Source organism: Cherax quadricarinatus, chromosome 44 (genome assembly GCF_038502225.1).
Source record: "Cherax quadricarinatus isolate ZL_2023a chromosome 44, ASM3850222v1, whole genome shotgun sequence".
Classification (NCBI taxonomy): domain Eukaryota; kingdom Metazoa; phylum Arthropoda; class Malacostraca; order Decapoda; family Parastacidae; genus Cherax; species Cherax quadricarinatus.
Window position 1 is genome coordinate 5,320,841 of NC_091335.1, and position 24,235 is coordinate 5,345,075.

Consider the following 24,235-nt stretch of genomic DNA (forward strand, 5'->3'; position numbering starts at 1 on the left):
ACTCTTTACAGCATTTAATAACTTACCACCTATTCCATATACTTGCAACATCTGCCACATTGCTCCTCTATCCACTCTATCATATGCCTTTTCTAAATCCATAAATGCAATAAAAACTTCCCTACCTTTATCTAAATACTGTTCACATATATGCTTCAATGTAAACACTTGATCTACACATCCCCTACCCACTCTGAAACCTCCTTGCTCATCCGCAATCCTACATTCTGTCTTACCTCTAATTCTTTCAATTATAACCCTACCGTACACTTTTCCTGGTATACTCAGTAAGCTTATTCCTCTATAATTTTTACAGTCTCTTTTGTCCCCTTTCCCTTTATATAAAGGGACTATACATGCTCTCCGCCAATCCCTAGGTACCTTCCCCTCTTTCATACATTTATTGAACAAAAGTACCAACCACTCCAACACTATATCCCCCCCTGCTTTTAACATTTCTGTCATGATCCCATCAGTACCAGCTGCTTTACCCCCTTTCATTTTACGTAATGCCTCACGTACCTCCCCCACACTTACATTCTGCTCTTCTTCACTCCTAAAAGATGGTATACCTCCCTGACCAGTGCATGAAATTACTGCCTCTGTTTCTTCCTTAACATTTAAAAGTTCCTCAAAATATTCTCGCCATCTACCTAATACCTCCATCTCCCCATCTACTAACTCCCCTACTCTGTTTTTAACTGACAAATCCATATTTTCCCTTGGCTTTCTTAACTTGTTTAACTCACTCCAAAATTTTTTCTTATTTTCATTAAAATTTCTTGACAGTGCCTCTCCCACTCTATCATCTGCTCTCCTTTTGCACTCTCTCACCACTCTCTTTACCTTTCTTTTACTCTCCATATATTCTGCTCTTCTTATAACACTTCTGCTTTGTAAAAACCTCTCATAAGCTACCTTTTTCTCTTTTATCACACCCTTTACTTCATCATTCCACCAATCACTCCTCTTTCCTCCTGCACCCACCCTCCTATAACCACAAACTTCTGCCCCACATTCTAATACTGCATTTTTAAAACTATTCCAACCCTCTTCAACCCCCCCATTACTCATCTTTGCACTATCCCACCTTTCTGCCAATAGTCGCTTATATCTCGCCCGAACTTCCTCCTCCCTTAGTTTATACACTTTCACCTCCCTCTTACTTGTTGTTGCCACCTTCCTCTTTTCCCATCTACCTCTTACTCTAACTGTAGCTACAACTAAATAATGATCCGATATATCAGTTGCCCCTCTATAAACATGTACATCCTGGAGCCTACCCATCAACCTTTTATCCACCAATACATAATCTAATAAACTACTTTCATTACGTGCTACATCATACCTTGTATATTTATTTATCCTCTTTTTCATAAAATATGTATTACTTATTACCAAATTTCTTTCTACACATAGCTCAATTAAAGGCTCCCCATTTACATTTACCCCTGGCACCCCAAATTTACCTACTACTCCCTCCATAACATTTTTACCCACTTTAGCATTGAAATCCCCAACCACCATTACTCTCACACTTGATTCAAAACTCCCCACGCATTCACTCAACATTTCCCAAAATCTCTCTCTCTCCTCTACACTTCTCTCTTCTCCAGGTGCATACACGCTTATTATAACCCACTTTTCACATCCAATCTTTATTTTACTCCACATAATCCTTGAATTAATACATTTATAGTCCCTCTTTTCCTGCCATAGCTTATCCTTCAACATTATTGCTACTCCTTCTTTAGCTCTAACTCTATTTGAAACCCCTGACCTAATCCCATTTATTCCTCTCCATTGAAACTCTCCCACCCCCTTCAGCTTTGTTTCACTTAAAGCCAGGACATCCAGCTTCTTCTCATTCATAACATCCACAATCATCTCTTTCTTATCATCTGCACAACATCCACGCACATTCAGACTTCCCACTTTGACAATTTTCTTCTTCTTATTCTTTTTAGTAATCTTTACAGGAAAAGGGGTTACTAGCCCATTGTTCCCGGCATTTTAGTTGACTTTTACAACACGCATGGCTTACGGAGGAAAGATTCTTATTCCACTTCCCCATGGATATAAAAGGAAAATTAATAAGACCAAGAACTATTAAGATAAAATCAAAGAAAACTCAGATGAGTGTGTATGAATAAATGTGTATATGTATGTGTAGTGTGACCTAAGTGTAAGTAGAAGTAGCAAGACATGCCTGTAATCTTGCATATTTATGAGACAGACAAAAGACATCAGCAATCCTACCATCATGTAAAACAATTACAGGCTTTCGTTTTACACTCACTTGGCAGGACGGTAGTACCTCCCTGGGTGGTTGCTGTCTACCAACCTACTACCTATAATATATATATATATATATATATATATATAATATATATCTTCTTTCTTTCACCAGCAATCCTACCATCATGTAAAACAATTACAGGCTTTCGTTTTACACTCACTTGGCAGGACGGTAGTACCTCCCTGGGTGGTTGCTGTCTACCAACCTACTACCTATAAATATATAATATATATAATATATATATATATATATATATATATATATATATATATATATATATATATATATATATATATATATATATATATATATATATATATATATATATATATATATATATATATATATATATATATATATATATATATATATATATAAAATAAAGGGGAGGGGTATCAAACTAGTTTCTTAAAATGCACATCAAATTCATCTGATTTACACTGCATACAAGATATTGGCAGTTTGGAGGGATATATTGTGTATTTTTATACATATCTACTTCTAAACTGTGGTATTCTGGGCACCTCTGCAAAAACAGTGATTATGTGTGAGTGAGGTGAAAGTGTTGATTGATGAAAGTATTTTCTTTTTGGGGATTTTCTTTCTTTTTGGGTCACCCTGCCTCGGTGGGAGATAGCCGATTTGTTGAAAAAAGAATGAATTTAAACAGTAATCACAGAAGCTAATTCAAATTTTTTAATTTTATATATAAAAAAATAAGAAAGGGGATTGTAACAACAAAAATTTGAGGCTAAGAAGGGGGTCTGGAAAACATTCATACATACCTCCTTTCTCATTGTCATAATGTGATGCATCAAACTGTGCATCTTCATTTGGAAGCTGAACAGAGGCAATGAGCAGGTGGTTCTGTTCATCACTGGTGTGTGTACCAAGTATCAGCCGGTGAATACTGTAGTCCTTGCCTTCTGGCCTGTGAAAACACAGCATAATGTTAAAATAAGCAACTACATAAAATGAGTTGCAATTAAGCATATTATTAATACTTGTAAAACAGTTTAAGCAATTTGAAACTCTACCCAAGTAACAGTATCAGGAAAAAACAGAAGCAATTATGATCAGGTTAAAAATCATGCTTATCTAAATACTGTTCACCTGTATGTTTCACTGTAAACATTTGGTCTACACACCCCCTACCTTTCCTAAGGCCTCCTTGTTCGTCTGCTATCCTACTCTCTGTCTTACTCTTAATTCTTTCAATAATAAATCTACCATATACTTTACCAGGTATACTCAACAGACTTATTCCCCTATAATTTTTGCACTCTCTTTTATCCCCTTTGCCTTTATACAAAGGAACTATGCATGCTCTCTGCCAATACCTAGGTGCCTTACCCTCTTCCATACATTTATTAAATAATAGCACCAACCACTCCAAAACTATATCCCTTCCTGCTTTTAACATTTCTATCTTTATCCCATCAATCCCAGCTGCCTTACCAACCCTTTCATTCTATCCACTGCCTCACAAACTTTCCCCCACACTCGCCATTGGCTCTTCCTCACTCCTACAAGATGTTATTCCTCCTTGCCCTATACACAAAATCACAGCTTCCCTATCTTCAAAAACATTTAACAATTCCTCAAAATATTCCCTCCATCTTCCCTCTAACTCTTCATTTAATAACTCTCCTCTCCTATTTTTAACTGTCAAATCCATTTGTTCCCTAGGCTTCCTCAACTTATTCATCTCACTCCAAAACTTTCTTATTTTCAACAAAATTGTGGGTAACATCTCACCCACTCTCATTTGCTCTCTTTTTACATTGCCTCACCACTCTCTTAACCTCTCTTTCTCTCCATATACTCTTCCCTCCTTGTATCATTTAGCCTTTTAGTGACCATCATATAGAACTACATCACCAAGGCCAGGGCTCCCTCACGTAGTTCTACGTCATGAGCTCAGCTCACTCACAAGCTGCGAGTGGTAAATTGTGAAATTATGGCACTATGCGGTGAACGTGCATAGTATGTGTGTGAGTTTAAAATATAAATATATAAATATATATATAAATATATATATAAATATATATATAAATATATATATAAATATATATATATATAAATATATATATAAATATATATATATATATATATATATATATATATATATATATATATATTTTTTTTTTTTTTTTTTTTTTTTTTTTTTCAACAAGTCGGCCGTCTCCCACCGAGGCAGGGTGACCCAAAAAAGAAAGAAAATCCCCAAAAAGAAAATACTTTCATCATCATTCAACACTTTCACCACACTCGCACATTATCACTGTTTTTGCAGAGGTGCTCAGAATACAACAGTCTAGAAGCATAAACATATAAAGATACACAACATATCCCTCCAAACTGCCAATATATATATATATATATATATATATACATATATATATATATATATATATATATATATATATATATATATATATATATATATATATATATTATATTATAGGTAGTAGGTTGGTAGACAGCAACCACCCAGGGAGGTACTACCGTCCTGCCAAGTGAGTGTAAAACGAAAGCCTGTAATTGTTTTACATGATGGTAGGATTGCTGGTGTCTTTTGTCTGTCTCATAAACATGCAAGATTACAGGCATGTCTTGCTACTTCTACTTACACTTAGGTCACACTACACATACATGTACACGTTTATTTATACACACTCATCTGAGTTTTCTTTGATTTTATCTTAATAGTTCTTGGTCTTATTACTTTTCCTTTTATATCCATGGGGAAGTGGAATAAGAATCTTTCCTCCGTAAGCCATGCATGTTGTAAAAGTCAACTAAAATGCCGGGAACAATGGGCTAGTAACCCCTTTTCCTGTAAAGATTACTAAAAAGAATAAGAAGAAAACTGTCAAAGTGGGAATTCTGAATGTGCGTGGATGTTGTGCAAATGATAAGAAAGAGATGATTGTGGATGTTATGAATGAGAAGAAACTGGATGTCCTGGCTTTAAGTGAAACAAAGCTGAAGGGGGTGGGAGAGTTTCAATGGAGAGGAATAAATGGGATTAGGTCAGGGGTTTCAAATAGAGTTAGAGCTAAAGAAGGAGTAGCAATAATGTTGAAGGATAAGCTATGGCAGGAAAAGAGGGACTACAAATGAATAAATTCAAGGATTATGTGGAGTAAAATAAAGATTGGATGTGAAAAGTGGGTTATAGTAAGCGTGTATGCACCTGGAGAAGAGAGAAGTGTAGAGGAGAGAGAGAGATTCTGGGAAATGTTGAGTGAATGCGTGGGGAGTTTTGAATCAAGTGTGAGAGTAATGGTGGTTGGGGATTTCAATGCTAAAGTGGGTAAAAATGTTATGGAGGGAGTAGTAGGTAAATTTGGGATGCCAGGGGTAAATGTAAATGGGGAGCCTTTAATTGAGCTATGTGTAGAAAGAAATTTGGTAATAAGTAATACATATTTTATGAAAAAGAGGATAAATAAATATACAAGGTATGATGTAGCACGTAATGAAAGTAGTTTGTTAGATTATGTATTGGTGGATAAAAGGTTGATGGGTAGGCTCCAGGATGTACATGTTTATAGAGGGGCAACTGATATATCAGATCATTATTTAGTTGTAGCTACAGTTAGAGTAAGAGGTAGATGGGAAAAGAGGAAGGTGGCAACAACAAGTAAGAGGGAGGTGAAAGTGTATAAACTAAGGGAGGAGGAAGTTCGAGCGAGATATAAGCGACTATTGGCAGAAAGGTGGGCTAGTGCAAAGATGAGTAGTGGGGGGGTTGAAGAGGGTTGGAATAGTTTTAAAAATGCAGTATTAGAATGTGGGGCAGAAGTTTGTGGTTAAAGGAGGGTGGGGGCAGGAGGAAAGAGGAGTGATTGGTGGAATGATGAAGTAAAGGGTGTGATAAAAGAGAAAAAGGTAGCTTACGAGAGGTTTTTACAAAGCAGAAGTGTTATAAGAAGAGCAGAGTATATGGAAAGTAAAAGAAAGGTGAAGAGAGTGGTGAGAGAGTGCAAAAGGAGAGCAGATGAAAGAGTGGGAGAGGCACTGTCAAGAAATTTTAATGAAAATAAGAAAAAATTTTGCAGTTAAACAAGTTAAGAAAGCCTAGGGAAAGTATGGATTTGTCAGTTAAAAACAGAGTAGGGGAGTTAGTAGATGGGGAGAGGGAGGTATCAGGTAGATGGTGAGAATATTTTGAGGAACTTTTAAATGTTGAGGAAGAAAGGGAGGCGGTAATTTCATGCACTGGCCAGGGAGGTATACCATCTTTTAGGAGTGAAGGAGTGAAGAATGTAAGTGTGATGGAGGTACGCGAGGCATTACGTAGAATGAAAGGGGGTAAAGCAGCTGGAACTGATGGGATCATGACAGAAATGTTAAAAGCAGGGGGGGGTATAGTGTTGGAGTGGTTGGTACTTTTGTTTAATAAATGTATGAAAGAGGGGAAGGTACCTAGGGATTGGCAGAGAGCATGTATAGTCCCTTTATATAAAGGGAAGGGGGACAAAAGAGATTGTAAAAATTATAGAGGAATAAGCTTACTGAGTATACCAGGAAAAGTATACGGTAGGGTTATAATTGAAAGAATTAGAGGTAAGACAGAATGTAGGATTGCGGATGAGCAAGGAGGTTTCAGAGTGGGTAGGGGATGTGTAGATCAAGTGTTTACATTGAAGCATATATGTGAACAGTATTTAGATAAAGGTAGGGAAGTTTTTATTGCATTTATGGATTTAGAAAAGGCATATGATAGAGTGGATAGAGGAGCAATGTGGCAGATGTTGCAAGTATATGGAATAGGTGGTACGTTACTAAATGCTGTAAAGAGCATTTATGAGGATAGTGAGGCTCAGGTTAGGGTGTGTAGAAGAGAGGGAGACTACTTCCCAGTAAAAGTAGGTCTTAGACAGGGATGTGTAATGTCACCATGGTTGTTTAATATATTTATAGATGGGGTTGTAAAAGAAGTAAATGCTAGGGTGTTCGGGAGAGGGGTGGGATTAAATTATGGGGAATCAAATTCAAAATGGGAATTGACACAGTTACTTTTTGCTGATGATACTGTGCTTATGGGAGATTCTAAAGAAAAATTGCAAAGGTTAGTGGATGAGTTTGAGAATGTGTGTAAAGGTAGGAAGTTGAAAGTGAACATAGAAAAGAGTAAGGTGATGAGGGTATCAAATGATTTAGATAAAGAAAAATTGGATATCAAATTGGGGAGGAGGAGTATGGAAGAAGTGAATGTTTTCAGATACTTGGGAGTTGACGTGTCGGCGGATGGATTTATGAAGGATGAGGTTAATCATAGAATTGATGAGGGAAAAAAAGTGAGTGGTGCGTTGAGGTATATGTGGAGTCAAAAAACGTTATCTATGGAGGCAAAGAAGGGAATGTATGAAAGTATAGTAGTACCAACACTCTTATATGGGTGTGAAGCTTGGGTGGTAAATGCAGCAGCGAGGAGACGGTTGGAGGCAGTGGAGATGTCCTGTTTAAGGGCAATGTGTGGTGTAAATATTATGCAGAAAATTCGGAGTGTGGAAATTAGGAGAAGGTGTGGAGTTAATAAAAGTATTAGTCAGAGGGCAGAAGAGGGGTTGTTGAGGTGGTTTGGTCATTTAGAGAGAATGGATCAAAGTAGAATGACATGGAAAGCATATAAATCTATAGGGGAAGGAATTCGGGGTAGGGGTCGTCCTCGAAAGGGTTGGAAAGAGGGGGTAAAGGAGGTTTTGTGGGCGAGGGGCTTGGACTTCCAGCAAGCGTGCATGAGCGTGTTAGATAGGAGTGAATGGAGACGAATGATACTTGGGACCTGACGATCTGTTGGAGTGTGAGCAGGGTAATATTTAGTGAAGGGATTCAGGGAAACCGGTTATTTTCATATAGTCGGACTTGAGTCCTGGAAATGGGAAGTACAATGCCTGCACTTTAAAGGAGGGGTTTGGGATATTGGCAGTTTGGAGGGATATGTTGTGTATCTTTATATGTATATGCTTTTAAACTGTTGTATTCTGAGCACCTCTGCAAAAACAGTGATAGTGTGTGAGTGTGGTGAAAGTGTTGAATGATGAAAGTATTTTCTTTTTGGGGATTTTCTTAATTTTTTGGGTCACCCTGCCTCGGTGGGAGACAGTTGAAAAAAAAATATATATATATATATATATATATATATATATATATATTATTTATATATATATATATATATATATATATATATATATTATTTGTTGAAAAAAAAAAGGTAGTAGGTTGGTAGACAGCAACCGCCCAGGGAGGTACTACCGTCCTGCCAAGTGAGTGTAAAACGAAAGCCTGTAATTGTTTTACATGATGGTAGGATTGCTGGTGTCCTTTTTTCTGTCTCATGAACATGCAAGTTTTCAGGTACGTCTTGCTACTTCTACTTACACTTAGGTCCCACTACACATACATGTACAAGCACATATATACACACCCCTCTGGGTTTTCTTCTATTTTCTTTCTAGTTCTTATTCTTGTTTATTTCCTCTTATCTCCATGGGGAAGTGGAACAGAATTCTTCCTCCGTAAGCCATGCGTGTTGTAAGAGGCGACTAAAATGCCGGGAGCAAGGGGCTAGTAACCTCTTCTCCTGTATATATTACTAAATGTAAAAGGAGAAACTTTCGTTTTTCCTTTTGGGCCACCCCGCCTCGGTGGGATACGGCCGGTGTGTTGAAAGAAAGAAGAAAGAACATGCAAGATTTCAGGTACGTCTTGCTATTTCTACTTACACTTAGGTCACACTACACATACATGTACAAGCACATATATACACACCCCTCTGGGTTTTCTTCTATTTTCTTTCTAGTTCTTATTCTTGTTTATTTCCTCTTATCTCCATGGGGAAGTGGAACAGAATTCTTCCTCCGTAAGCCATGCGTGTTGTAAGAGGCGACTAAAATGCCGGGAGCAAGGGGCTAGTAACCTCTTCTGTATATATTACTAAATGTAAAAGGAGAAACTTTTGTTTTTCCTTTTGGGCCACCCCACCTCGGTGGGATACGGCCGGTGTGTTGAAAGAAAGAAAGAAAATAATATATATATATATATATATATATATATATATATAAAAATATATATATATATATATATGTATGTAAAAAAAAAAGCCCTGCTCCCAACACACAGTGCATGATGGGAAAAAACAAAACCCTGACCATGTGTTGGGTTTAAAATAAGGACTGAGTGTTTTCTAGAATGGTTTTCATGATTTTATTGGTATCATTTGATAGAATGAAAGATGTACTACTGAAACAGATTTTTTTTTTTTATGGTGTCAGGACCAGAAGTAGCTTGAAATTGGGCTCAAAGTAGCAGAAATTTTATTTTTGTCGATTTTCCTGATGGGCGAGGCCCTCTATATTCCCCAGTCTGATTTATAGGTTTTTAATAGGTACAATTCAATTACTGGTACACTGTGAACTATGTCCAATCATTCCTGGTTGGACGTGTATTGGACAAGTAACATTGTTTGTGTACTCTAGAATATCGGCAAAAATCAAACATTTCTGCTATTTTGAGCTCAATTTCAAGCTACTCTCAGTTCTGAAACTGGTCAGAATCATTATTTCTGTAATACAGGTCGGCCATCACTAATCCGGCATCATTGGGACCTGTAGTGTGCTGGATTATCATGTTTGCCGGATTACAGAGTGGTTAGGTTAGAATACACTTAATAAACCTATCAACAGACTGCCACATCTCCCTCATTTTCATCACTGATTTCTCCTCTATTGGCTTGCTTCTGTGGATTTACAACTATCTGCACAATTTCTGAGTTAGTATAATGATGAAATTTGAGTCAGGATAATGATGAAATTTTAAAATATACTAGCCAAAATTAGTGCTGGATTACTGATAGAACCGGATAACCGATTGCCGGATTAGTGATGGCCAACCTGTATATCTTCCATTCTACAGAATTCCTCCTCCATAAGCCATGTGTCATAAGAGGCAACTAAAATGTTGGAAGCAAGGGCCTAGTAACTACTCCTGCTGTATACATTACTAATGTTATGAAGAGAAACTTTTGTTTTAATTTTTGGGCCACCCTACCTTGGTAGGATATGGATGGTTTGTTGAAAGGTCTTCCATTCTATCAAATGAGACCAAGAAACCCATAATACAACCATACAAACCATACTAAAATACACCACAAAGTCACTGTTTTAGACCAAAAACATGATTTCAGCTTTCTTTGTTTCATTATACACTGCATGTTGCAATATTTTTTTTTTTTTAAATGGTGCATACTTACTGCACAGACCCATTCTCTCATATCTAGGCCCAAATTTATGGTTCACCGCTTATCTGAGTTCATGGCGTAGTACTACGGAACCAACACTGGCTTCAAAGCTGTTGAATAACGGGACAGACACCAAAAGGGTTAAGGTACCTTGTGACATCAGGTAGCCACTGTGCTGTTAGTGATGGCCACTCTAGGGCATGGGTCATGACAAGGTCATACAAAAATGGGGTATTCTTCTTCCATATCTTGTACTCCTCATTAATAACCCGCTCCTCCACGGCATCATCAAATGTGTCTGTAACAATATGAAAGATTCACATGTAGCATACGCTGCTAGATAGAGAAGTCAAAGATAATTAACATCTAACGGATGTGAAGTTTTGAAGTACTGTATGTAAAAATAGAACAAGTAGCACATAATTTAAGTGTGCTTGTTAAACAGTTGCCCTTTCCATTACAAATGTGCCTGATTCACCCACTAGGGTTTAGAATCAAAAGGATTAAGCACCATGTAAACTACCAACACAATCTATAATACACTGAAAGAGAGGTTAAAATAGAACCCCTCATGGGCAATTTATAAGGCTAAATGATAAACTCAGTGAACATCAGCCATGGATCAGGTGTAATCCTTTACCACAGTGGGCAGCTTTGAGTAATTTTAAAAGGAAAGCACAGAAGTGCCACTTAGATAAGAAGGTGAAATGTCACCAATCTAGCAAATGACTCCGTGGCCCACCTTGCAGACGTTGCACAGGTGTTACCTCTGCCACAGCCACGGTTGTCGGGAGGTCTGGTGGCGCACGCACAGGCGCAGGGCCACCGCCATCCCCTACTACATAACACAAAAGAACATCCTCTTTTAGTGACCCTATAAATAAAGTATATACTAGAACACTAGTTCTAAACTTAAAAAAAAAAAAAAAAAAATTGCATTCTTAAATTCCATGCCCAAGTTATCGGGCAGAATTATGAATGGAAAATCCTCGTTTCACCATACTGGCAATACTGTACCTGTATATGCTTCTGCATTTACTTTCATATTGGAAAACATGCAATTTCAATTTTAATGTGTGTAATTCTTTAGTTACTGATGCAAAATTTGAAAAATATAATTCAATATTTCCTAGCAAACATTTATCCATTACTAGAAAATATTAAATGACTTCCTTGTGTGCCACAGCAGTGAACAAGCACTGCTGCAAAAATATGCAAATTCTCCTCTGTCAAACAATTAAAATTTTTAAATATTTTTTTAATTACAGGTATTTAAAGAAATTTAAAATACTAGAGCAAAGCAAACAAAATCTGAGCCACAAATTACTTAAAGCTTCTCTTGACTCCAAACTGTATGCATGCATGTCTCTGATCAGTAATTTCTACAAAAATTTTACATCAATTCTCTCATTCATTCATTCATTCCTTCTCTTGCACAAACAATCACAATTCACACCAAATAGAAAACTGAAGAAAGACTGAGTAATAAATTTATTACGCAATAAACATGAAGTTACAATAACATGAAAATGACTTAAGGTACCAAAGTAGACAGATTAGCGATATATGATAAAAGACAACCTATGGAAATATTCAAATAATATCTAGGGGTAGACATCCAGGAATTAACGAGTGGTAGATCAATGGAATAAATTACAAGAGGATATCGTGTTTCCGTCATTGGAAATCTTAAAAAATTATGAGGCACAAATTATAGCAGACAGGACACTACAAGCATAGCTATGTTCCTGTAGCTACAAGTAGGCAATTACTACTGATAGCATATGGCCTATATCTGAAAATAAAATAAAATTAAAAAGAAAATACAATTTAATCACAATTCGTACTTAAAGTAGGCAGCTCCCTAAAACTGGCATTCCCAAAATACCATTGCAGTAATACCTGGAATCATTTATATCAAGATTTACTGAATTTATAAGAGTGCATCAAACAAAAGCTAAAACACTGTGCATTTCTTTGTGGCTAAATTTCTTTCAACCAAACAAATTTTGCATAAGAAAAATGTCATAAGAAAAAATTTATGTAAAAATGTGCCAAACTGAGCAGCCATTAATTAACATTTGTGTTCAAGCTTGACTATTGTACTTACATCACATGCAAAAACTAAAGTGTGAATGCCTTTGAAATAAAGGAGACATTACAAAAATTATGAAGCAAAAATACATTTTCTTGAAATTAAAAGAATGGGGTTTTAAAGTTTCACAGGAACAAGGGCATGTGAGGTGCATCTAAATGTCTACCAAGCTGCTGAACACAAAAAGCCATTTATCACACCATAATATACACAAACTAATACTACTGCAACTATATACTGTACACAAGTTTTATTTAGCATTACTTTATGAATTCAGAGTTGGCATAAGCATAAAAATGTTTTATAGTAATTAACAATATAATGCACTGATAATACACATGTCAAAGTACCTACAAACGTACATTATTTATTATTAACACATTGGCCGATTCCCACCAAGACAGGGTGGCCGAAAAAAGAAAAACTTTCATCATTCACTATCACTGTCTTGCCAGAGGGGTGCTTTACACTACAGTTTATAAAACTGCAACATTAACACCCCTCTTTCAGAGTGCAGAAACTGTACTTCCTACAAACATGATAAAAAAAAATTTAAATCTTCCTACACTTTTTTCCAGAACTTCAGGAAGCTTGTAATTGAGCCAGAGTGGCTGGAAGTAAGCATTCTTCAATGAAGTAAACGGTCAGGTTAAAAATATATTTCATAACGAATTATAAGGGCTCCTATTACCTGTGAATCCTAACAAATTAGGAACGAGATTAAAGCTAGGCCATGCCACACCGGATTCAATAAAATTTAACTTAACCCTTTGAGAGTTTCGGCCGTACTAGTACGGCTTACGACCCAGGATTTCTGACATACTAATACGCCTAATTCTAGCGCCCTCAAATCTAGTGGGAGAAAGCTGGTAGGCCTACATATGAAAGAATGGGTCTATGTGGTCAGTGCGCACAGTATAAAAAAATCCTGCAGCACACAGTGCATAATGAGAAAAAAAAACGAAGTTTTTTTGGGAATAAAACAGCAACTTTGCACTGTATTTTCGTATGGTATTTATTGTTGTATTCTCGTTTTCTTGGTCTTATTTTATAGAATGGAAGACATATTACAGAAATTGAGATGATTTTGACTGGTTTTACAATGAAAAGTACCTGGAAACTGAGCTCAAAGTAGCAGAAATGTTCGATTTTTACCAAAGTCCAAAAGTAAACAAATCATGCCAAGCGTCCAATACACGTCAACTGGTGAGTCTAACATTCTTTCGCAAGTGCACCAATATTATTTATACCATTTTTTACACTAATGCAGTACTAGTCTGCATAACAGTAAATCTTCTATTTTCTGTGAAAATAAAAATTCAAAGTGAAAAGCAAAAGAATGTAAGAGGGGCCTTGAGACGTGACTAATGAACAGAGGAAATGTCATTTTAGTGCCAGGAATGTCTGTCTTGTTTATTCTGGACCCTATTCGGAAATTGGCATCTTTTGAAATTTGTGTGAAATTGGCAAAATTGCTAACTTCGGACCACTGTACTGGATAGTTGAAAATGGTAAATGGGTGGTTTCTTGCACTCATTCGATAGAAAAAATGGAGTTCTATTGAAATATTCATGTTTTTTGTCTACTTGTACAGTGGAATTGGCCGAAAATGGGGCTGAAAGTGGGCAAAATCGCCGATGCGTAACCATCACTGAGACCGCTAACTTCGCGAGAGCATATTTCCCTAAGTTTTCCATCAAATTTCATACTTTTGGTGCCATTAAAAAGAAAAAATTATTATTTTTTTTTTAAAAGTTGGCCGACTCTGAGAACGAGTCTTGGAGAGGGCCTGTCGACCCTCAAAGGGTTAATTATCATCTGTTGATGTAATAGTATTCAATATTAACTTCAGGAAATTCCCCTCTCATTTTCACTGAATAATCACCTAAGCAGGCTATTCTTTCTATCTGTACAATACAGCTGGTACCATGAAAAGATGTTTCAGAACAAACTCTATGCAAAGCGAAATGTCCAGACAAAAGTTTGTTTTGAGACGTGTATTTTCCTCACTACTGTCAGCAATATGCCAACTGGATCTAATAAAGCTGATATCATTTGCAGTAAAGTATTTGTAAATGGTCCATGAATGTGGCAGTGTGTATATTTTTAGATGCATTTTTTCCCTCTTTTTGTTTAATTTTGGTTCAAAGCAAAATACAAAAAAATATGGTTAAAAAGTACTTTTACCAATGAACAAAATGTAAGCATACATACATTCAACAGCATTGAACTCATAAAAGAGGTTTTACCAATGCTTTTGCTATGAATGCACAGCATGGTATGAACATTTAGGCTATTTTACTTTGGCAAGTCAACTTCCCCAATACACGTACAGTACACTACTGTACAATTTCCTCAATTCATACTGGTACAATAGCTGCCTATACTAGTCTCAACGAACAACCAGGCATCAAAATGCACTTTACATTTATCTAATGTACAATAGTAATGTGAATCGATTCCTGAATATTCTATGCATGGACTAATTAACCCTTCGACTGTCGCAACCCCCAATCCTGAGGTGTCTCCTGGTGTCATTACAATCTTCCAGATTGCAATGACACCAAAAAAACGAAATTTGATGGAAAACTGACGGAATTATGCTCTCGCGAAGTTAGCGACCTCGGCACTGTTTACAAATCGGCTATTTCTCCCACTTTGAGCCCTATTTTCGGCTAATTCCATTGTTCCAGTCGCCCAAACTCATAGCTATTTCTTTAGAACTCCATTTTGTCTATCGATTGAGTACAAGAAACTGCCCATTTACCGATTTCAACTACCTAATAATATGGTCAGAAATTTGCAATTTGGCCAATTTCACGAAAACTAAAAAATATGACAATTTCAAAATAAGGTCCAGAATGAACAATGCAGACATTCCTGGCTCTAAAATAACATTTTCTTTGCTCATCAGTCATGTCTCCAAGCCCCTCTGATATTACTCTTGCTTTCTATTTTGAATTTTTATTCAAACAAAAAATAGAAGACTTACTATTATGCAGACTACTGCAATACTGCAATAATTGTATAAATAACATGAACCCATTCATGACTGCATATTAGAATGGCTAGTTGGACATTTATTGGACAATGGCATCATTTGTTTACTTTTGAACATTGGCAAAAATCAAACATTTACCCTACTTTGAGCTCCATTTCTAGGTTCTTTTTATAGTAAAATCAATCAAAATCACCTCTATTTCTATAACATGTTTTCCATTCTATCAAATGAGACCAAGAAAACGAGAATACAGTGGACCCCCGCATAACGATTACCTCCGAATGTGACCAATTATGTAAGTGTATTTATGTAAGTGCGTTTGTACGTGTATGTTTGGGGGTCTGAAATGGACTAATCTACTTCACAATATTTCTTATGGGAACAAATTCGGTCAGTACTGGCACCTGAACATACTTCTGGAGTGAAAAAATATCGTTAACCGGGGGTCCACTGTACAACCATAAATACTATACGAAAATAGATCACAAAGTCGGCATTTTAATTAAAAAAAAACGGTCGGAGTTTTTTTTTTCTCATTATGCACTGCGTGCTCCAGGATTTTTTTTATATGGTGCACACTGACCACACAGACCCATTCTCTCACATGTGGGCCTACCAGCTTTCTCCTGCTTGATTTGAAGCCGCCAGAATTTACGAGTATATATACATCAAACACGGTACCTCGTAAGACGTATATATACGACCGCAACAGTCAAAGGATTAAATTATTTTGTTAGGTTAGGGTATTGCTATATGTACTTTAATTTACATTATCTTAAATATACACCCAAAATAATCACCCAAAACAAAATTACATGGACCAGAGTAACATATGGAAATGGGGGAGACACTGGCATTGCTTAAATTTCAATGGAACCAATACACTTGCTACATGGGCAAGAGGATGGGCTCTGTTGTGGGAGGAATGCCCTTGATCAATAATATATCATCTCTGAAAAAGACTATTGTACTACCATTTGCTAGGCTGCTACCCACATCAGCCGACTAACTCTTAACTGCTAGATGAATGGGCAGAAGGTGTAAGAAGTCTTTCCTACACATCTCATCTTGCTCTGGAATCAAATCCTTTCCACTGAGGCAAACTCTTCAAGCACTGAGCTACAGGTTGGTACATAAAATAACAGAAAACAGTGCAGCACTACAATAGGTCTACTGATCCATGCTAGGTAGGGCATACTCACCCTCAAGCTTATTCACTCATGTACTTGTTCAACCTAAAAGTACTAGTTTCAACGACTACTTGGAGTTTGGGAATACATGTAATAGTAGAATTTACAGACAAAATGTTAGATAAATGAACATGAATGCAACATTCTGTGGCCACAATAAAATGTCACATTCACTGCATCTGTGTCTATTTACCTAATACTTGGAGTTTGTTCTACTGTCTACAGCTATTATAAACCAGTGCTTTCGTATGCCCTTTCTAAATCTAAATTTATCTAACTAATATGCTGCTGAGAATACAGGGGACCAGCTTCATCCATTCTGTAATAGGAAGGCCAGAAATGAGCAGAATAATCTAAAGACCTTACTAAAGATATACAAAGTTGAAGCTTACAACTATTTCAACCCATCCTCTTAACCGCAGACATTATGGCACTGGTAAAACCAATCATACGAGGGACTGTTGACAGTGCCTTAAAGTTGAAATATGACTTAAATCAGTCACCTGCAGTGGGTGCATTTTCTGTTCCCATGGCAGAATTTTTTATCACCTTTTATCTTATAGCTTTTCCATCGAGTTATAATTTTTTTTTTTTTTTTTTTTTGGGGTACAGAATAACCTACCCTATGTAAAGAAGTGAGAGTACCTAAGAGGATAGGTTGGACTATTTATACTACATGATACAAAGCCAAGATATGTATTAGCTTTATAGTGAAAGAAGCATTATTGTCTTGGCTTGATTTCAGTTAACCAGAACTCTAAAGTCATTTTTGCCTCTAGTTTAATTAAGATCTAGTGTGTGCTTAGTTTACAAGTCCTTTCAGTGTAATTTTTTATTTTCTAAGTATTAAAAATGAAAATGACTGTTCTTGAGGCCACAGGCACTACTAGGCAGTATAGAGGTTGGCAATTTCTGTTAATTTACCTTTTAGCAAGAAATAATAATTAATAATAATAATAATTTGGGATTTTATAATTCTAGAGTGTATGTAGTATATTCTTTTAAGTAACACAGGTGCTTGCAAGCCAAACCATAAAACAGATGTAAAAATTACCAAAAAGTTTACATTCAAGAGTGATAGTATGATGATTGGAATCATAAACTATAAAAAAAAAAAAATTGAGAAAAAAAAAATGAATGGATTCCTAACTAAAAACAAGTAACTAAGCTTAGCAGTAAGGCATTCAGTTTATAACCTTAAGGATCCCCAATTCAATCCCCTGGTTGAGGCGAGACTTAGTATGGGAGTTTCCTCATACCGTTGCCTCTTTGCTCACCTAACAATAAATAGGTACTGTACCTAGATGTTAGGTGCCTGTTGTGACTCGCATCCTTGTGACAACCAAGGGAACCAAGCAGAAATGAATCACACAGCTTGCTTGCTAGCTAGTTATCCTGAGGTAATAATAATAATCTTCCTTTCTACAAGTACATAATACATCTGATACAGACCTAATTGACATTACTGGCTTACTATATAGAAGTCCCCTGGCTATGCAGAGCATTTCAAGCAATCTAAATTAACCCTGGTAATAATGGTAGAATTACTGACAAAATGTTAGGTTCCTACTTACAGCCAAGTGAACAAGGGCAGCAGGTCTGAGGAAACATACCTTTGAAGAGTTTTGAGAGTTTCACTACTTTCGGAGCCCAGCCATGGGCTAGGTTAGTCTGGTGCTTGCCTGGTTAACCAGGCTGTTGCTGCCAGAGGCCCACTGCCCCACATGCCCAATGTTTTACCCATAATGACCTAAGTGTACAAGCCAAGGATGCTACCAACCTGTAAACCTGTTAGAAAGTTCATATAGGCCCGGTGGCTAAAGCTCCTGCTTCACACACGGAGGACCCGGGTTCGATTCCCAGTGGGTGGAAACGTTTCGACACGTTTCCTTACACCTGTTGTCTTGTTCACCTAGCAGCAAATAGGTACCTGGGTGTTAGTCGACTGGTGTGGGTCGCATCCTGGGGGACAAGATTAAGGACCCCAATGGAAATAAGAGACAGTCCTCGATGACGCACTGACTTTCTTGGGTTATCCTGGGTGGCTAACCCTCTGGGGTTAAAAATCCGAACGAAATTTTATCTTATCTTAGGCACAGGTACACAAGTATAATTATCAAAGTGTAAATTACCCAGAGTAGCCCAAAAACAAGTCTGACTTATTTCCAGTGGAGTCCCTCAGTATGTAGTGAAAGACTTGCTAACACAGACTCAGGACCTTGAAGGAGGTACCTTGATGCTGCTGAAGGGCCCTTAAAAAAATCCGAGCTACCTGCTTAGTACCTGGATCAAACCTAATTACCTCTCATTCTCCAGCCTTTGTATAACCCCTACAGGTTTAGTACTTTTCCACGAATAAGCAAGTTTATTCAGGTACAGGTACACATTAATCCAGTTACACAAATTATCATATATAGCGGCACATGTGTAATTACCTAGATTAACCCGAAGTGACTTATTTCTAATGGGATCCTTACCAACTTCAGAAATGGGTATATCGGGCAGCAATGCCCATTTCGGACACTGCAGGTACAAAAAAAAAAGGCGATTTATTAATAGTAAAGTAAAAGAAGAAAGAGTGACTACCTGAGGAGACAAGTGATGATGAAGCCTGACCCACCACCACGACTGCTACTCTCCTAGTACTGCTTCCTGCTACTTTCTTCACTACAGTATACACCAGTCTGGACACACTCCTACAACCTTTCACAAACACAAATACCAACACACACAAACACAACATAAAACACCTGTCAACAAAGACAACTCAGCCACATACATTTCCTTTACTCACAAAACACACCTATTCTACTTATCAAATAATAACAAAAACCTCACTGGCACCTACTGGATTTCTTGGTGGTTGTATGCTTACCCTTGGTGCCCTCTTTGTCCGTCATCTTGGAGTAAAACAAGTGTTGTAAATGATAATAATATACGAGTGAGTGTCTTGATGGCGCCAAGTATGGCGGACCTGCGCATGCGCCCCCCCCCCCCGGCCTCTGTAATAATATTCTTAATAAAACCTTATATATAACCTGTACCTCCTTATCCATCATATATAACTAAACCTGAGCTTTTATTTCTTATTCAGATAAGCTTCAGAGTCTCTCATTTACAGAGTTTTCAGTGGTTGTTCTCAGGAGGAACTCGGAAAATGCGCGGGAAATCGCATTAAAAAAATTAAAATTTAAAAAAAAGTCGAAATTTGTATTTCTTTGTATAGTATATAATGTGTAGTTTAAATGTAATAAAGTAATGTTAACACAAAGAAAGCCACTACCATGCATAACCATTTTGAGCAGAATCGTTTCTCAATCAATTTTTAAACTGTTATATTAATACATTTGTTTATATTCATTTTATTACCAAATTATGATACATTGCATTATGTGGCACCATCCCTGATTTATATAATATTGTGGCAATTTAGTTTCGCATCCAAATTAGATATTGTTTAAGGACATGAGTGTAAATAAGCCACTCTTGACTTTTTGGGTTATCCAGGTAACTTACACTATAACAATAATAATCTTTATTTCTACATGAGCATGTATAAAGCCAAAGGCCATAAGTCTTCAAGCTGGCAATGGACAAGCACCTAAAGTCGGTTCCTGACCAGCCGGGCTGTGGCTCGTACGTTGGTCTGCGTGCAGCCAGCAGCAACAGCCTGGTTGATCAGGCTCTGATACACCAGGAGGCCTGGTCACAGACCGGGCAGCGGGGGCGTTGACCCCCGGAACTCTCTCCAGGTAAATTCCAGTGATACACATATGCTGCTATGCATGATAATTCTATGTAACTGTATTTGTGTATACCTGAAAAAGCTTACTTACTATATAGAAACCTTGTTATGTACAACATTTCCTGCAAATTGGGTTAATTTTGACCCCAGGATGCGACCCACACCAGTCCACTAACCAGTTTTACTGCTAGGTGAACAGGTGTTTTAAGGAAACAGGTCCTAATGTTTCGCCTGTACCGGGTGTGGAAAATTGCATTTATCTGAATGTATCATTATGTGCATAACAATAAATGAATACAGATAATTATTATTTATCAGTTAGACAAGTAGGAATTTGGGACACCTAGGTCGCAAAAATGTCCCCCTTCGATACCTACCACTGTCATCTCCACAAGTTGCTCTGGACCTATTAATTACCAATGAAATATGTATAACCAGGAATACTGGTAAATACATAAATTTTGTGGACTGCATATTAAAAATAATAAATGGTTATATATATACACAATTACATAACAGAAAGAAAATATATATTAATATCACTCACCAATTTGACTGGAGATTAAGGTGTATCATACTCAGAAAACCCCCCTGTCTACATTCATGATAATAATACTGGCCAGAACTATAAACATAATATAGACATGACTTAGCTGGGGTTCCTGGAGCTGTCTTGTCCAGTCGCCTCATTCTCAAGTTATGCAGGAATGCACATCCAACAATTTCGCCTCCTATTTGAGAGGTGTCAGCCCAATTTTAACATCTAGAGCACGAAAAATTCTTCCCATTACACAACGTTTCTAATCCAAATTCAAACAAAATGGCGACTGACCTCCCCAGCCGCAGGTTTCCCATTTTCGATAACATACTTCTTTTAAAAATACAATATAGGGCATCTATTTACCTATAAATTACCGTATATCCAGAAAATATATACAGTATTTTCCACACCGGGAATCAAACCACGGACCTCAGTGTGTGAACTGAGTGAGCTACCAATCCACCTATGGGCTATCCTCGTCTCCATGGTTGCTAGGTTATATATATATATATATATATATATATATATATATATAGATATATATATATATAGATATATATATATATGTATATATATATATAGGCCAACTCAAAGTCGAGAACAACGTCCAGTATTGGGCCCCTACTTAAACAAGATGGGTCCTACACAGATGACAGCAAGGAAATGAGTGAGCTACTCAAGGTAATATATATATACCTGGAGTTTACCTGGAGAGAGTTCCGGGAGTCAACGCCCCCGCGGCCCGGTCTGTGACCAGGCCTCCTGGTGGATCAGAGCCTGATCAACCAGGCTGTTACTGATGGCTGCACGCAAACTAACGTACGAGCCACAGCCCGGCTGGTCAGGTACCGACTGTGGAAAATTGCATTTATCTGAATGTATCATTATGCACATAACAATAAACGAACATAGATAATTATTATTTATCAGTTAGACAAGTAGGAATTTGGGACACCTAGGTCGCAAAAATGTCCCCCTTCGATACCTACCACTGTCATATCCACAAGTTGCTCTGGACCTATTAATTACCAACGAAATATGTATCACCAGGAATACTGGTAAATATATAAATTTTGTGGACTGTATATTAAAAATAATAAATGGTTATATATATACACAATTACATAACAGAAGGAAAATATATCTTAATATCACTCACCAATTTGACTGGAGTTTAATGTGTCATGTACAGGACCCTCCCCCCTTTTGCCTACATTTATGAAGAATTTACTGGCCAGAAATTAAACATAATTTAGACAGCTTATCTGAGGTTCCTGGAGTTGTCCTGTCCTGTCGCCTGATTCTCAAATTATGCAGGAATGCACATACAACAATTTCGCCTCCTATTTGAGAGGTGTCAGCCCGATTTTAACCTCTAGAGCACAAAAAAATTCTTCCCATTACACTAATGTGTTATTCAATTCAAACAAAATGGCGACTGCCCTTCTGCGCAGACGCAGGCTTTCCCATTTATCTGAATGTACCATTATGTACATAACAATAAATGAACATAGATAATTATTATTTATCAGTTAGACAAGTAGGAATTTGGGACACCTAGGTCGCAAAAATGTCCCCCTTCGATACCTACCACTGTCATATCCACAAGTTGCTCTGGACCTATTAATTACCAATGAAATATGTATAACCAGGAATACTGGTAAATATGTAAATTTTGTGGACTGTATATTAAAATAATAAATGGTTATATATATATATATATACACAATTACATAACAGAAGGAAAATATATCTTAATATCACTCACCAATTTGACTGGAGTTTAATGTGTAATGTACAGGATCTCCCCTTTTGCCTACATTTATGAAGAATTTACTGGCCAGAAATTAAACAAAATTTAGACAGCTTATCTGAGGTTCCTGGAGTTGTTCTGTCCTGTTGCCTGATTCTCAAATTATGCAGGAATGCACATACAACAATTTCGCCTCCTATTTGAGAGGTGTCAGCCCGATTTTAACCTCTAGAGCACGAAAAATTCTTCCCATTATTCACATGTTATTCAATTCAAACAAAATGGCGACTGCCCTTCTGAGCAGACACAGGCTTTCCCATTTTCTATGACAAATTTTTATTAAATACAATATAGGCCATCTATTTACCTATAAATTACCGTATTTTCGGAAAATATACAATATTTTCCACACCGACTTTAGGTGCTTGTCCAGTGCCAGCTTGAAGACTGCCAGGGGCCCTTTATGTATGCTGGGAGGCAGTTGAACAGTTTCGGGCCCCTGACACTTATTGTATGGTCTCTTAACGTGCTAGTGACACCCCTGCTTTTCATTGGGGGGATGTTGCATCGTCTGCCAAGTCTTTTGCTTTCGTTGTGAGTGATCTTCGTGTGCAAGTTCGGTACTAGTTCTAGGATTTTCAAGGTGTATATAATCATGTATCTCTTCCGCCTGCGTTCCAGGGAATACAGGTTCAGGAACTTCAAGCGCTCAGAGTAATTGAGGTGTTTTATCTCCGTTATGCGCACCGTTAAGGTTCTCAGTACATTTTCTAGGTTAGCAATTTCACCTGCCTTGAAAGGTGCTGTTAGTGTGCAGCAATATTCCAGCCTAGACAGAACAAGTGACCTGAAGAGTGTCATCATGGGCTTGGCATCCCTAGTTTTGAAGGTTCTCATTATCCATCCTGTCATTTTTCTAGCAGCTGCGATTGATGCATTGTTATGGTCCTTGAAGGTGAGATCCTCCGACATGATCACTCCCAGGTCTTTGACGTTGGTGTTTCGCTCTATTTTGTGGCCAGAATTAGTTTTGTACTCTGATGAAGTTTTAATTTCCTCGTGTTTACCGTATCTGAGTAATTGAAATTTCTCATCGTTGAACTTCATATTGTTTTCTGCAGCCCACTGAAAGATTTAGTTATTTATTTATTTATTTATATATGTATGTGTGCGTGTGTGCATACTCATTTAATTCTGGTTGCAGGGGTCGAGACTCAGCTCCTGGCCCCACCTCTTCATTGGACGCTACTAGGTCACTCTTCCCGGTCCTTGAGCTTTATCATACCTCTTCTTAAAGGTATGTATGGATCCTGCCTCCATTACATTACTTCCCAGACTATTCCACTTCCTGACAACTCTG

At 37.2% G+C, this 24,235-nt stretch overlaps 1 protein-coding gene across 10 annotated transcripts in view; it reads right to left on the bottom strand.

Moving 5' to 3' along the window:
• Caf1-55 (chromatin assembly factor 1 p55 subunit) overlaps positions 1-19,863 on the bottom strand; it is a 53,241-nt gene extending 33,378 nt beyond the window's left edge. For 3 of the 10 annotated variants that reach the window (XM_070094015.1, XM_070094012.1, XM_070094011.1), the window contains exons 1-4: positions 19,685-19,839; positions 11,293-11,388; positions 10,701-10,848; positions 3,085-3,230 (exon numbers count right to left, since the gene is read on the bottom strand). In XM_070094015.1, the coding sequence (XP_069950116.1) occupies positions 3,085-3,230; positions 10,701-10,848; positions 11,293-11,388; positions 19,685-19,736 (442 nt within the window). In that variant the 5' untranslated portion in view covers positions 19,737-19,839. Of the gene's footprint in view, positions 1-3,084; positions 3,231-10,700; positions 10,849-11,292; positions 11,389-19,422; positions 19,595-19,684 lie in introns of those variants that run through there. The other 7 variants (XM_070094018.1, XM_070094016.1, XM_070094017.1 and 4 more) reach the window with 6 other exon arrangements.
• Between the last annotated feature and the right edge of the window lie 4,372 nt (positions 19,864-24,235).